Source organism: Rhineura floridana, chromosome 12 (genome assembly GCF_030035675.1).
Source record: "Rhineura floridana isolate rRhiFlo1 chromosome 12, rRhiFlo1.hap2, whole genome shotgun sequence".
Lineage (NCBI taxonomy): Eukaryota > Metazoa > Chordata > Lepidosauria > Squamata > Rhineuridae > Rhineura > Rhineura floridana.
The window spans coordinates 43015215-43030180 of record NC_084491.1 but is presented as its reverse complement, the minus strand read 5'-3'; the positions used below and the strand labels follow the sequence as shown (position 1 = coordinate 43030180).

The 14966-nt window shown below is 44.2% G+C and overlaps 2 protein-coding genes across 5 annotated transcripts in view; one reads left to right on the top strand and one right to left on the bottom strand.

Annotated features, from left to right (window-relative positions):
• Positions 1-2101, top strand: part of USP28 (ubiquitin specific peptidase 28) — a 40642-nt gene extending 38541 nt beyond the window's left edge. For all 4 annotated transcript variants that reach the window (XM_061593284.1, XM_061593283.1, XM_061593282.1 and 1 more), the window contains one exon: positions 752-2101. In XM_061593284.1, the coding sequence (XP_061449268.1) occupies positions 752-927 (176 nt within the window). In that variant the 3' untranslated portion in view covers positions 928-2101. The remainder of the gene's footprint in view (positions 1-751) is intronic.
• Positions 2102-4210: 2109 nt separating this feature from the next.
• Positions 4211-4900, bottom strand: CLDN25 (claudin 25). Its single transcript, XM_061592487.1, has one exon. The coding sequence runs from the start codon at positions 4898-4900 to the stop codon at positions 4211-4213; it is 690 nt and encodes a 229-aa protein (XP_061448471.1).
• Between the last annotated feature and the right edge of the window lie 10066 nt (positions 4901-14966).

Below are 14966 nucleotides of genomic sequence, written 5' to 3'. Positions count from 1 at the left end.
TTGGAGGATGGCAACAAGGGAGAAGGCTTTCTCAGTGGTCCCCTCCAAATTATGGAATGATCTTTTTGACGAGGTGTGCCTGGCGACAACACTGTTATCTTTTTGGCGCCAGGTCAAGACTTTCCTCTTCTCCCGGGCATTTTAGCATGTTTTTTTAATTGTTTTTTTTTAAGTGTTTTTAAATTTGTATATTTGTATATCTGTTTTTAATGTTTTTAATTGTTGTAAACCGCCCAGAGAGCTTCGGCTATGGGGCGGTATACAAATGTAGTAATAGTAATAATAATAATAATGCAGACTTGGGTGAGCAACAATTCCTTCTATACAAGCAGCTTGTCTTGACTGCCAGTGCTACCTTGTAAATGCACATGGCTGTGGATTGGGTACTTGTTAAAAATAAAACATCCTGTGCACTGAGGGTGAAGTGCTCTTTCAGGCGTTTGCAGGTTTCGTGTGTTGGCATCCATGATGGTAGCACTGCCTTAACTGTAGTGGATTTGGGATGTGCTCAGTGAGTGTCCTGCTTTAACCTGGAAATGCCATTATGCTGCTGTGAAGGGGCGTGGGAGGAGAGTCGATTGAGGTAACTTCCAGATTTACATCCAGTAAGCCCTAATGCAGGGCTTCTGTGTGCAAGAGCTTTTCTTCCCCCTCTTGCAGTTTAAGGGAGTTCTTTCAACCCGAGGTCAAAGCACAAATTCGTTACCATCAAGAGTTTTTTTTAATTGACTGCCCCCCTCTTCTCTTACAGAGGACCTGCAACTGAAGCTAGGTGAATTTCTACCCCGTCTACTGGATTGTTCTCCTGAAGGAGTAGTTCTGAAAGAGCCACCCAAGATCCGCCCCAACTCTCCCTATGACCTCTGCAGTCGATTTGCAGCTGTTATGGAGTCCATTCATGGGGCCTCAACTGTCACCGTAAATTAAAAATTTCATGCCTGTACTGTATTGAGCTCTGGAGGCCACAGCCACCTTTGGAATGAAGCAGTCAGGAGTGAGATGCTACATTGAAACAATCCACACCCAGACCTAGCCAGTACTGTGCCTAGAAAAGAGCTAAAAGGAACACGACATCTTCTGGTGTGCACCACATATGGGTAGGGACTAATTTGGAACATGTACTGAGCTTTCACAGTTGTATTTTGCCTCACAGCATTTGTCTTGGCTTTCTGCAAGAACACAGGAGGAAGACTTTTATAAGAAATTGCCATTTTAAACAGAGTGTATTGTACATAGATATACTTCTTATTGTGCTCACTTCATGTGGTGTGGCCAGTGGTTTAATATGCTCATTGTGAGCATTTCACGCACACCTTGTTATCTTTTAAACACGCTCTCTGTGTATGCTGGTCCATTGATGTGTAACATGCCAGCAAAGTGCTACTAATGCTGATAGCTGCTGTGCTAAAACTACAGATGAAAGGGCCAACACATGGGAGTGCATTTAAAACACCCTGGGGCACATGTCGATGTCCTGTTTAAACTGCACCTCAGTGGCATGGAAACTGGGCTGGTTCACGGAAAAAGCCAGACTGAGTCAGAGGTAGGGGTTTAAGTGATAACTCACATGCACCTTTTTGTGGAAGAAACCCTTAAAACTGGAGCCTACACATTGAGTTCCCAGCTTTCTTCTAGTGGTGAAGTAAGAGAATGAGCTGGCAGCCTGTATGGTACACGAAGAGACATACATGCACATTGTGTCTGTGTGTTAGCACCTCAAGCACAGTTGTTGCTGGTGCCCCTGGGAGAAATGGTGATGGTGTCAATGTTTTATGATGGCTGCAAAACTGCAGAAATCATTGCAAGACAAGTGTAGAGGCGCAAAGGAAAACCCATAAGGAAACTGCTTTCTGTGACCTGCCAAAGTATATTTCCTTCAATATCAGTCGCCAAATTTTCATTACCAGGGTAGTATTGCAGTGACAAGTTCTCTAAAGTCAGGATGAAACCTTTTAAATAACATACAGCTTAAGCGGTTTATTTTCCTGCAGATATTTCTAAACAACCTTTGTTTTATTGGAGCACTGACAAATCAGGATGTAAATGGAAATACATATTTCATAAGCCTTTTTCTGTTCTAATTAAAAGTGCAATAATTTTACCCTGTTTAAATTTGGAGTGGCTTGCTTTGATTCTTCCGAAGGTTTAAAGCATCATCTTTCTCCTTTTCTCAACTGTAAGTGACTAAGTGTGGTGTAGTGGTTAGAGTGTTGGACTACAACCTGGAAGACGAGGGTTCGAATCCCCACACAGCCATGAAGGTCACTGGGTGACCTTGGGCTAGTCACTGCCTCTCAGCCTCAGAGGAAGGCAATGGGAAACCATCTTACCATGAAAACCCTATTTGTAGGGTTGCCATATGTCAGAATCGACTTGAAGGCAGTCCATTTCCATTTCAATACAAACCAGTGGCTAAGAGGGTGTTGTTTTTTACATAGACCACTGCATGGATATCTATGCCACATGACTTGGAGTGCATCCAGCTTGCTTTTGGTTCTATGAATAAGTGAATTGCTCCACCGCTTCCAGCTGAGGTGTGCCTCATGATTTAGCCTGGGATGCTGATACCCTTGCCAGTCCAAAACACTGACTGGCTGGTGTGGGGTGGACCACTACACACATATGCTGAACCCCTATGATGACTTAAGGGTCCTGGGGGGAAATTTGTTTACCTTTCCCAGGATACTTTTGAAACTTCAGATCTGGATGTTGGCAAGGAGTCATCAGGAGCCTACGATAGGATCTTGGTATTTTCACTTTGCTGTGGGCCTCTTACTTTCGAAGCCTGTCCTTATACCACCACTTTCCTATAATTGATTGTGTTTTTTTGGGGGGGGGGATTAGGAAAAGATTTGGGTTAACCAAGAAAGAGAAATGTGTCTCAAAGGTGTCAGAACAAGGAACTGTTTTATTGCAGATATGCCCAACACATTTTGGCATCATTGCCTTTATCAAGGGCGTATCTGTAAGATAATAACAGTATAATGGTTGCTACGCCACACATAAAAAAACCTTTTGGAAATTTAAAATAAACTCAGATAGTATGAATACTCACATTCAGACGGAGTTTCACAATAAGGAACCTATTTGAATTTAAAAGCAGTCATATCTTACAACACATATAAACATACACTCATTTATTTGCAAACCTGATCAAGAAACCTGTGTTACAAAAGAGCTCGCCTGGCAAAACCTCCCAAGAGAGCTACCTAAGAAAGGGATTTTTTTTTTATCAAGTTTGCAAAGAAGAGTATGTTTATAGGGGTTATAAAATATGGCTGGTTAAAATAGTTTCCTTAGTGTTAAATTACGTCTGAATCTGAGTTTTTATACTCGTAGTACTTTTGGAAACTTTTAAAGGCTTTTGTTTTGTTTTTTTTTACAATAATTTTTATTCAAATTTTCATAATTTGAAATTTAATATTGCATTAATCAGATAGAGCTTGTTCGGAAGTCCGTCCGGCATTGCTGGCTGGACCTTTTCTCATAAATTAATGAAATCCAGTCCTCCCAACAAAAACAAGCTTTTGAGGTTGATCTCTACGTTTCTCCCTGCCCAGGAGAAATTTCATCAGTCAAAAAAAAAAATGTTCTGACTGATTTATATCTGAATAAGCTTCTTTTGAGGCGGGAGCCGGTCTCAAAAGCAGGCACAAGCGAAGTCACCCTTCCCGGAAGTCTCAAAACTTTTAAAGGCTTTTGTATGTGGTTTACCAGTTGTTGGATTCTTTCTTACAGGTAAGCCCTTAAAGTGAATTGTGCTGAAACATGTCAGACGTGTCTACAATAAAACATTTTCTTGTTTTGGCATCTTTGAGGTCCACTCTTTTCTATACTTGTGGATGCTTCCTGTTCTTTTGTGTTTCCTACAGGAAAGTGTTTGGATTCTGGTACTCCCCCTCCCTTAATATTAAACTTACTACACTAGTGCATTTTGAAGAAAAATACTTTATTTCTATACATTCATGTTTAAATTCCTCGGGTTGCCGTTACTGAGATGACTATCCCTTGTTGCCTTTGAAAATGCAGTGCAACACGGTAGAACATATGTAAGTACAAAATGTTTACCTTCTCAGCATATTCTTCCAATGTAACAGGGAAAAAAATGCTTTTTAAAGGATCCTTAAAGGGATTCAAGTCCAACCTGTCAGAATGGTTTATGTATCTAAAATGGTTCTTTGAAACCTGTAGAGAGACTGAATTACGCAGCTCAGATTACAAGGTCTGTATTTCTAGGTGGTGAATACAGACAATGACTTGGCTTCCTGGGGGCCCTTTGCACTTCTGGCTTCTGGTGGACTGCTAACTGCTTGGATGTCGTTGTGGTCTCCAGGAAACAAGCTGAGCCGATAAGAAGAAAGCCACCTAGTATAAGGAAAAACCCAGCAAACCAGCCCAGGAATAATGCTTCACCAAATTCCCACCTCGGGACAATCTCTGGCACAGTTTCATCCCAGAATTCTCGTACAGTGTTGTAGGCGACCCAGGAGACGGGCACAAGGGTTGCCATTCCAGAAATGCAGAATACGATTCCACCAGCGATTCCAAGCTGTTTTTTCAGTCCCAGGTCTTGGTCCCTTATCTTCACACACGTTAACCCCAAAATGGAAAGGGAGAATGCAAGAAATCCCAGGCCATTTGAGAGAACCATTATAATCCTAGAGAGCTTGAACTCTAAGGGCAAGGCCAGTAGAGAGTCGTGGCTTTTGCACTCCATAATGCTTTCATCTTGAATGACACAGACATGCCATAGCCCCATGTTCCAGACCTCGACTTCATTTAAATCCAAGTTGAGATTCTTCCAAAGAGGCACAAAAGTTGTAACACAAGATGAGATCCATCCGAAGAGCGAGAACATTAATCCACTCAGCTGGACTAGGCTGCTGGGGTGCCAAGCCATATTTGGACCCCTTGTGTATGTGTGTAAAATTGTCTTGTGTATGTTCTCTGCGTTCCAGATGAACTTGGTCCTTCTGGGAGAAGCTTTGATAGAAGTGCTATGGTGTCATAAATATGCTGTAGGAGGAGGAGGAACTGAAGATAATGATGCAAATATCAAGGTGTGGCCAAGATTTTTATGGCTGGTTGGTTTTATTTTTAATCTGGGGGGGGGAATACAAATCCTAATTCAATCAACTGGAAATCCTTATTGACAGTTCCGCCTTGCACTTGAATTGTTAATTGAATTGAAGTAATCACATGCTGAAAGAGACTTGGTTGAACAAATGTGGCTGATGGATCTGTTTGCAGAAGTTGTTCCATCAAAACATGGCACAAAGGGTCTGTTAGCTTTCCAATTCATCCGGCTTTCTGTAGCATGAAATTCCAATATGTAGATGTTTGTTTTCACACATCCTTCTAGAGTCAGAAACACTTTGTTCAGTACCACCTCCACAGATTTACCATATTACTGGCAGATCAAGTTGATCTTTACACCAGTTAGCTTTTTTTTAAACTCATACTTTGCTAATCTCTTCAAGTTTCCTCTTCAAGTTTCTGTTGGTCTCTGGCACAGTTTCATCCCAGAATTCTCGTACAGTGTTGTAGGCGACCCAGGAGACGGCTGTTGGTCTCTGTGCAGAATGCTTGAGAATCCAGAAGTTCTGGCCAGGACAGAAGGGAGATGATTGTGGAAGGAAGATGGTTATACATGGATGGAAAATGCGTTGAGCTAGATAAGGAGGGTGAAGAGGAGAAGAATGAAACAAGCCATGGTCTCCCTCTGTCCTTAAGAATAGAAGGATCCTGTGGGAAGATCCAAACTGTACCTGGCAAAATCTGAGGCTCTGACAAAGAGTAGTCCGCCAGCTAGCCCTTGGGCTCAGTAAAAGTTTCTTTAAAAGGGTCCCTTGAGTCCCACTTCATCTGCTTTATTCCACTTTCGGCACCAGGGCGTTTCAATTCTCAGAAAGTTTCCAAAATACTGGCTGTTCTCCAGATACGGAATAAATACCCAAATCCCAGAGGCAGCAGTTTATAGTTTTCACTGCTACTCAAGTTTCCAGGAGAGCACTTGAGTCAGAGGTGATAGACCCAGTTTGGTGAAGGAGTGGTTTATGAAGAGCCACTTGCTGGCGAACTTTTGCAGTCAGCGTAATGTTGATACCACTTGTCTTTTTCATGCTTTCTTCAGGTAGCTTACTGAGAACTTTGCAACAGTTAATAAATTTAAGTGCTGTTTTTAACAGTCTGTTCAAGGTGGGTGGAACGGGGCTGTTGGCAGAGACAATGATCTGCTGAAACTCATTTTGTTTGCGTGGGGCTGTATGCATGCACACCACAATAATTGTGAACCGATGCTTTTTTTAATGTGGACTTTTTAAGGAGGAGGGGACTGAAAATAGTCTTTTGCTTCTTGGGTTGCAGTATGTTTGTTTGTTTTTTGGCTTACTATAAACCAATAGCCTTAGATCACAAATACTGATGTAACCCAGAACTCAGTAACTATCAACTCCTAAACAAACTTTCCCCAACGTGGTGCCTTCCAGATACAGTAGGGCCCTGCTTTATGGAACTTCGCTTTACGGCGCTTTGCTAATGAGGCGGTCTCAATTTGATGCAATTAGACTAAAGCCCCACTCATACGGTGTTTGTTCTGCTTTTATGGCGGATTTCAGGTGTCTCGCACCATTCTATTCAATGAGTTCTGCTTTTCAGCGGGGATCCGGAACGTAACCCGCCGTATGAATGGGGCCCTACTTTACCTAGACTGCATGGAGTGCTAGCTGGAGGTGACGGGAGTTCTAGTCCAAAACATCTGGAGCACTTCAGGTTGAGAAAGGTTACCTGAAATGAACACATGCCAGCCCCCAAGCTTCCTTGGAGTAGGCCTTCATCTACTCTGTACTGTTTCCCCATCTGTTCCTCCATGTACAGATTTGCCTAGCCTTGGGGGATTTATAATCTATTTCAGGATAACTATTACTTATCTGTCTACTTTATTATTGAGTAAGGGACTAAGGGTCAAGGCAGATAATTTTTCCCTGGATGCCAGTCCATCATGTGGATGGTAATAGTAATTAGAAGTTCCCTTTTCTTAACAAGTATGGAGTGAACATCCTTTTCTTTTGGGTAACATTCTGTCCTCGCTTATTGAGGTTGTAGCCTTCCCGTAAAACCTAATGTTTAAAAAGCAAACTGCTGAATTTATCTTGTTCTGGGGCTGCTGGGTTCCGTCTGCAGCTGCTCTCCTGGAGGATGCCCAGGTGAAATACTCTGTTTTTCTTGCAGGTACAGCCTTTTCCTTTTCCCACAGACATTACCACTTCCTGGTTACGAGACGGAAACAGTTACGTTTAATGCAGAGATATTTGTTTAAATAAGTAAGTACACAACTGGAGTGATCAGGTAGCAATTCCACTGAAATCTGCTTCATAATCCCTGCCGTATTGCACCCAGCAGTTTGTGCTGCTGTAAACCAGAAAATCCCCAGCTCAAATAGCATCTCAGCTATGAGGCCTTAGGGGACATAAAAGAGTACAATCTGCAATATTACTTCTTTAAACTTTAAAGATCCTTTGCAAATACATTCATAGTCTGATGAGCTTAGAAACAATTTCCAAGACAATGATAGCAACCCAGCAGCCATGGTAAGTTTTGCTTTACTGAGCTGAGATCTAAAGAAGAAATAAACTGCAACGTAGGATTTGGTTTTAAAATGGCCTTCCCAAACCTGGTACCCTCCAGATATTTTGTACTGCATCTCCCATAAACTCTGCCAGTTAGGATTGATAGGAGTTGTAGTCGAAAACATCTGGAGAGCGCTGGGGGTTGGGAAGCTTAACTTAAGAACAGGGCTTTTTGCCAAGAAACATCTTCAAAGGGGGCATACTGTTCCAATTTTAAAACCAGATAAAATCTGTATCACTTAAAACAGTTACTGCAAAATACTCAAAACACAAAAAGATAGGGTAGGCACTAAGATATCTGTGTAGAACGTATTCCAGAAATGGGTCTCCATCACTGACAAGCCCTTCCCTGCTAGAAGACAAGGGCATCTGCTGCAGAACCTCAGAGGAAATTGATAGGTTTGTACAGAGAAAACAAGAATAAACACTCTGGTCTTAGGCTGTTAAAGGCTTCTGCAGTTTAAAACCAGTGCCTTGAATTGCACCCAGATACATACTGAATGGGTTACATTACAGTGAAAATACATAAGTACCAGTGATGTATTATCAGTGTGGTGGGTCCTGTTCAGCACCTTAGTTTCAGGACTCTTCCCCCTTAAGGGTCTCCTTGCGTAAATGAATGTGCATGGAGATTCAGAAAAGAGTAGACTATATTTGTCATTCAAACCCCAAATGTAAATTATGGTTGAAGCAGATGCCTCTTGGTACAGTTTACCCTGAACTCTGGCAGTAAGCAACTAAGTGATTAAAGCCTCCCATATGTATTAATAATCCTGGAGGCTTTTACGACAAGGGCTAAGCAGTTATTTATAACTAACAGGTTAGCCATTGCTATTTTTAAACTCCCCTCCCTCTCTCCGTTTGCAGACAGGTTTAAATGTAGTCTGCAGGTTCTCCTGGCTTTTATCCTCTCCCTGAGAGCCAGTGTGGTGTAGTGGTTAAGGTGTTGGATTACGACCTGGGAGACCAGGGTTCAAATCCCCACACAGCCATGAAGCTCACTGGATGACCTTGGGCCAGTCACTGCCTCAGCCTCAGAGGATCATAGAATCATAGAATAGCAGAGTTGGAAGGGGTCTATAAGGTCATCAAGTCCAACCCCCTGCTCAATGCAGGAATCCAAATCAAAGCATTCCCGACAGATGGCTGTCCAGCTGCCTCTTGAAGGTCTCCAGTGTTGGAGAGCGCACTACCTCTCTAGGTAATTGGTTCCATTGTTGTATGGCTCTAACAGGAAGTTTTTCCTGATGTCCAGTCGAAATCTGGCTTGCTGCAACTTGAGCCCATTATTCCGTGTCCTGCACTCTGGGATGATTGAGAAGAGATCCCGGCCGTCCTCTGTGTGACAACCTTTCATGTACTTGAAGAGTGCTATCATATCTCCCCTCAGTCTTCTCCAGGTTAAATATGCCCAGTTCTTTCAGTCTCTCCTCATAGGGCTTGGTTTCTATTCCCCTGATCATCCTTGTTGCCCTCCTCTAAACCTGTTCCAGTTTGTCTGCATCCTTCTTGAAGTGCGGAGACCAGAACTGGACGCAGTATCCAAGATGAGGCCTAACAAATGCTGAATAGAGTGGAACTAATACTTCATGCAATTTGGAAACTATACTTCTGTTAATGCAGCCTAATATAGCGTTTGCCTTTTTTGCAGCCACATCGCACTGTTGACTCATATTGTTTGTGATCAACGACAATTCCAAGATCCTTCTCACATGTCGTATGGCTGAGCCAAGTATCCCCCATCTTATAACTCTGCATTTGGTTTCTTTTTCCTAAGTGTAGAACTTTGCATTTATCCTTGTTGAATTTCATTTTGTTGTTTTCAGCCCAATGCTCCAGCCTATCAAGATCTCTTTGAATTTTGTTTCTGTCTTCCACGGTATTAGCTATGCCCCCCCCCCACTTTTGTATCATCTGCAAATTTGATAAGCATGCTCTGTACCTTCTCATCCAAGTCGTTAATAAAAATGTCGAAGAGCACTGGGCCCAGGACCAAGCCCTGTGTTACCCCACTCGTTTATTTATTTATTTATTTTATTTCATTTTTAAACCGCCCATAGCGAATAGCTCTCTGGGCAGTGTACAAAAGATTAAAAGTACAGAAATACAAAATATCACAATAAATACACTGAAACAAAGAGATTTAAAATTGTAACATTAAACGCTTTAAAATGCCTGGGAGCATAGCCAGGTCTTAACCTGGCGCCGAAAAGATAGAAGCGTCGGCGCCAGGCGTATTTCTTCGGGGAGGCTATTCCACAATTCGGGGGCCATTACAGAAAAGGCCCTAGATCGAGTAAGTGTCCTCCGGGCTTCCCGATGGGTTACTTCCGCCAGTTTGAGAAGGAACCATTGATAAGCACTCTTTGATGGAAGGCAATAGGAAACCCACTCTGAATACCGCTTACCATGAAAACCCTATTCATAGGGTTGCCATAAGTCGGAATTGACTTGAAGGCAGTCCATCCTCTCCCTGTCCTCTGGATCTAGAATATTTTCTAGGCCACAAAGGGATTTACGATTCACTTAGTACCATCACAGTCTCCTAGCTAGCTTGAGAATATGTTTCACTTGGTGTGAAACTAGAGCCTGTGGTTTTGGCTTCCTAGCAATATGAGATGCCCTTACATGAAAACAAATAGGTACATCCCTTCTGGATGTAGAACTCCCAATGAGAGCTGGGAAGTCCCTTTCGGACCCGATGAAGAAGGCAAGATGCTGCCCTTGCAGAAGGGGTTTTAGTGTTTTGTCCTTCAGTGGGTTGCTGTAGGGCTGTGGTGCATTTAGGTGAGGTTCCAAATCCTTCTCCAGCCATGGAGCTTGCCTTAGGCACTTGGTGCTTGTTCAAAGCCTTTTTGGGAGGAATGGGATCACTTTCAGCCTAGTAGGCAAACACCTGGTTATTCTGAGAATGATGATTCCTGCAGGGAATTCACAGATTTTACAGAGCAGATCTCCTTGTCTTGGCATCTTGTTGGCCAAAAAGGACCTTTTCCAGAGTGTGGTACCCCACATTTTTTCTTATACTGTAAATTCCCCTTTTATGTGGTGCCAGTAGGGTTGACTGCCTCCTCCCGTTACTCTACTGTTGCATACTAGACAGTAACAGCCCAAGACTTGGGAGGCTTGAGGACGATGGTTGCAAATTCTGTTCCTCCCACCCCACAGTGATAAGTCTATAAGCTGAAAAATCGAGATTGCTACCCTGTTCAGTAATTCCCTCAAATTTGCTACCTCAGGCAGCCTGCTTTATCCATGGACGAATCTGTCAATGTCTGTTTTTCTCACGTTCCTAATATTCAGGAAAAATCATAAACTGATGTGGAAAACTAAATTTAAGTCCTCAGGAAAATTCATTGGCATTTCTCACATTTTTGTATGCAATTTTGCCCAGTACACACATTTTTGCAAAGGAATGTTCCCCAGTCCAATGCATCTTTGTATGTTTTCACTGACATTTGCATGTTTAGGCATGCTGTCTCCTAGTCTATGCATCTTTGTTAGCTTGGCGATCACTCATGACCGAGTAAGATTGTCTTCCAAAATAAAGTCTTTCCATGGGACTTTTGTTATGGAAGACGTCTGTGCGTGATTTTGTTTTATGTGGGGAGATCGGCGCACCACGATCAACACACAATCTTGACAGAAAAAGGCTTTGATCCAATGCACAATACTTGGCTGGAGAACCGTATTGCAAAATTTGTAGAAGCATGACTTTTGAAGGATGGCTGTGTATTGTTTGGGGTTGTTTCGAAAAAAGCAAATTAGGTAGTTTTGCCTTTAAATGTAAACCGAATCAAATTTCTCCACCATCCCTAATCCAGACAGAAGGTGGGGCTGGCCCTGCCTCTGACCAACAGGGAAGGGACCATAGTTCAGCAGCACGAGGGGTGTGCTTTGCAAACAGTTGGTCATAGCTTGCATCCCTGACAGCTTCCATTAAAAGGATCCGGTGGGATGAAAGGCTGAGAGCCCCTGCCAACCTGAGGGGACAGCACAGAAATGACCTCGCCCGGTGTAAGGTGGCAGTACCCTTTTGCATGCCTTTTTCTAGGGGAGGTCAAGTAATGGAACAGGGAGATAGGTCAAGGACTTTGTAAACTAGCTGTCTTCAACCTGGTGCTTTCCAGATGCTTTGGACTATAAATCCCATCGGTCACAACTGTGCCTGCTGGGGCTGATGGAAATTGTAGCCCAAAACATCTGGGGGATGCTAGGTTGTGCCGGCTGTTCTAGAATGTTCCGCAGTCCTTCCAACTTCAGGGGGGTGCACCTTGGCTTGTTCATATTGTTTCCATCGGCTCTTATTAATACAGTTCGTGTGCATATATTATATGTGTGCACACCGCTGTTTATATACTGCAATATCAGAGTGGAGTACAACAATAAAACATAAAAGGTAATTAAAAACAGTACAAATCAAGCACTGTTGTATCAAACTTGAAATATCCGTGGACTATAGTGCTGATGTTGATCAGATCTGGGGTAGTCCCTCTGGGTGTGGGGGAGGGAGTTCAGAAGGCTGTAACTCTGTTTTCCAGGTCACAAGGTCCTTTCCTGGATGTGAAGAAGTTGACTCTAGTCATAGCAGCTGCAATGCGGAATGTATGGAAGTGGGGATATTTCTTTGTCTACTCTTTTTGCTTTGATGGGAGGGGGGAGGGTTGCCTAGTATTTCTTTAGTTTGGGGGGGACATTTTGCTGTGATTTTGAGGAGGATGCTTAATCTATTTTGAGGGGTTGTTGCCTGTTTTCTTTTGGGAATGTGTATTGTTATCTCACTTTGGGGTTTTTTTGAGAGGGGTGGTTCTGAGCATCTCCAGTTCTCCTATGAAGTGGGTAATTTTGTTGTTCTCATGGCAGTTTCTTCTCTTTCCAGATGTGCCCCAGGCTTAAAACACTTGGGTGCCCATGGCGTGTCACGTTGCTGCTCAGGCATCCATCACTCGGCTCCTTGTGAGGACTACTGCTGAATGTGTTCTCGCCTGGTCCTTTCCTTTCTCCTCCTGGCCTGTTCCATGTGCGCACATCTCCTCCTAGCGCCTTCATAAGGACATGTAAATTTAGACTCTTAATCTGTGCACGTGGTGGTAGGTGTCATACAGGCCTTTCCAGGTGGAGAAAGTGAAACTCAGGCAGCTGAGGGGGTAGAATAGATTCCTTGGGCTTCTGAGGAGGAGGAGAAAGCCAGAAGCCTTTCCCCTCTCAGGCCTGTGCCGTCATGTGCTTATCCCTCCTGAAATCCCAGTGCTGCATCATTCTAGTTGACAGTTGCCATTTCCTGCATCCCACACAGCACAGAGTGGAGCCTGGTTCCTTGGAAGTTGAGAGGGCACACACAGCTGATGTGGGAGAGGGTAACAGGAGCACACCATGTGCTTCACTCTCTGAGACAGAAGCCCCAAGAGATTAACCCTGTGGGCCCTGGAGTCTCCCAGCTGGCATCTCTCCTCCTTGCCCAGGGCTCTCTGATTAAATTAAATCTTGAGGTAATACTGCATGTCATTGAGACAGAGTAACGGCTGACCTTCTTCTCCCAGGATTGGAAGGCGGATGCCGCCTGGCTCCCTCCGTCTCCCTCACCAGCTCCTAAAGCACAAACGGAAAGGTTTTTTGCCTTTTCTGCAATGGATGGGAATATGCCACGGAGCGCAATGAATCTGGAGCTGAAAACCTAGCAAGGGCCTTTAGATTACTGGACTGGGGGGAGGAACCCCAGGAAAGAGAGGGATTTGCTGCAGCTTCGGGGCTTGCAGCAGCTAGCCCTCATACCACGGTCTGCTAAAGAGATGACGTAATGTCATTGTAATGTTATATTGAAATGTATTTTATTCTTCTGTGTTGTAAGCCACTTTGGGCACATTTGTGTGGAAAAGTGGCATACAAATAGAATAAATAAAATGGGGAAGGTGTACCACTTGCCACCATTCATGAAAGGGCAGCTGCGGGATCTCTGGTTTTGGGGAGAGAGCTCTCGGAGCAAGTCTTAATGCACATTATCACCCTATCTTCTTTGGATCTCAAGCAGAATTGGCTATATAGACAGACATAGATATAGGTTCAGGTCTCCCCAACCCTCTAAATGCAGAAGGCCTCACAGAATAACAGAGTGGGGAGGGGCCTATGAAGCCATTTGGTGCAACTCCTTGCTCAATGCAGGAACCCAAGTTAAAGCATCCCCAACAGGTGGCTGTGCTGCCTCTTGAAGGCTCCCAGGGCCGGAGAGCCCACCACCTCTCTAGATCATTGGTTCTGCTCTTAACAGTTAGGAAGTTTTCCCCGATGTTCAGCCGAAATCTGGCTTCCTGTCACTTCAGCTCATTATTCCGTGTCCTGCACTCTCGGATGACTGAGAAGAGATCCTAGCCCTCCTATGTGTGACCACACTTAAAGTACTTGAAGAGTGTGATCATTTCTTCCCTCAGTCTTCTCAAGGCTTTCAGTCTCTCCTCCTAGGGCTTTGTTTCCAGACTCCTGATCATCCCTGGAACCCGTTCCAGTTTGTCTGTATCCCTCTTAAAGTGTGGTGCCCAGAACTGGACACAGTCCTCAAGTGGAGGCCTAACCAGTGCTGAAGAGAGGGGAAGCAATACTTCACGAAATTTGAGACTCCTTCAGTCTCCTCTCCAGGTCAGGCTGTCCGTTGTACGTAGCTGTGCAGGATTTAGCATGGCAGCCAACACATCTCGGGTGTCATTTAGGATGGGGGTGCACAGTGCCTCCTTCCTACTGTTTCAGAACACATTCCTTGGCGTTACCTATATCTCTGGTTTATAGGGGGTACTCCTTCAAAAAACAAACAAACCCGAAACCACTGTCCACAATAAATGCCCTTAAATGCTAATTGTACTTTGCCGTGTGATCCCAAAGAAACGCTCTGAGCCTGGCTGTAGCGGTTGTCTCTCTCCGCCACCTTTCTTCCTCTGGGGTCCCTGCTTCGTTACTGTGGGCCCAGCCCTGGAGAGCCCTCTTTACTCCGCCCTCAGATATCTGAGATCTGTGTTTTCAGGACCCACCCTATCCTTGTGATTGTAATTTGTTTTTAACAGTTCCTAATGCTGTATTTTGAAATGTTGTGACTCGCTTTGGGACGAAGGGCCGATCAATAACGAGGCGGAGGAGAGAAGGAATTGGGGAAGGGCGGCCTAGGGAAACGGAAGCCCAGGCGCAGCGCAGGAGAAGCCCCCTCCCACTCACGCCCAGTGGCACCCCAGGCCCGCCCCGACTCCTTCCCACCCTATTTGGCCGGACGAAATGCCCCCCACTGCCCCCGCCCCCCATTTAGCAGGCAGAGACCTATTTTCGTGGCTCTGCTCCTGACAAACACCGACCCTATTT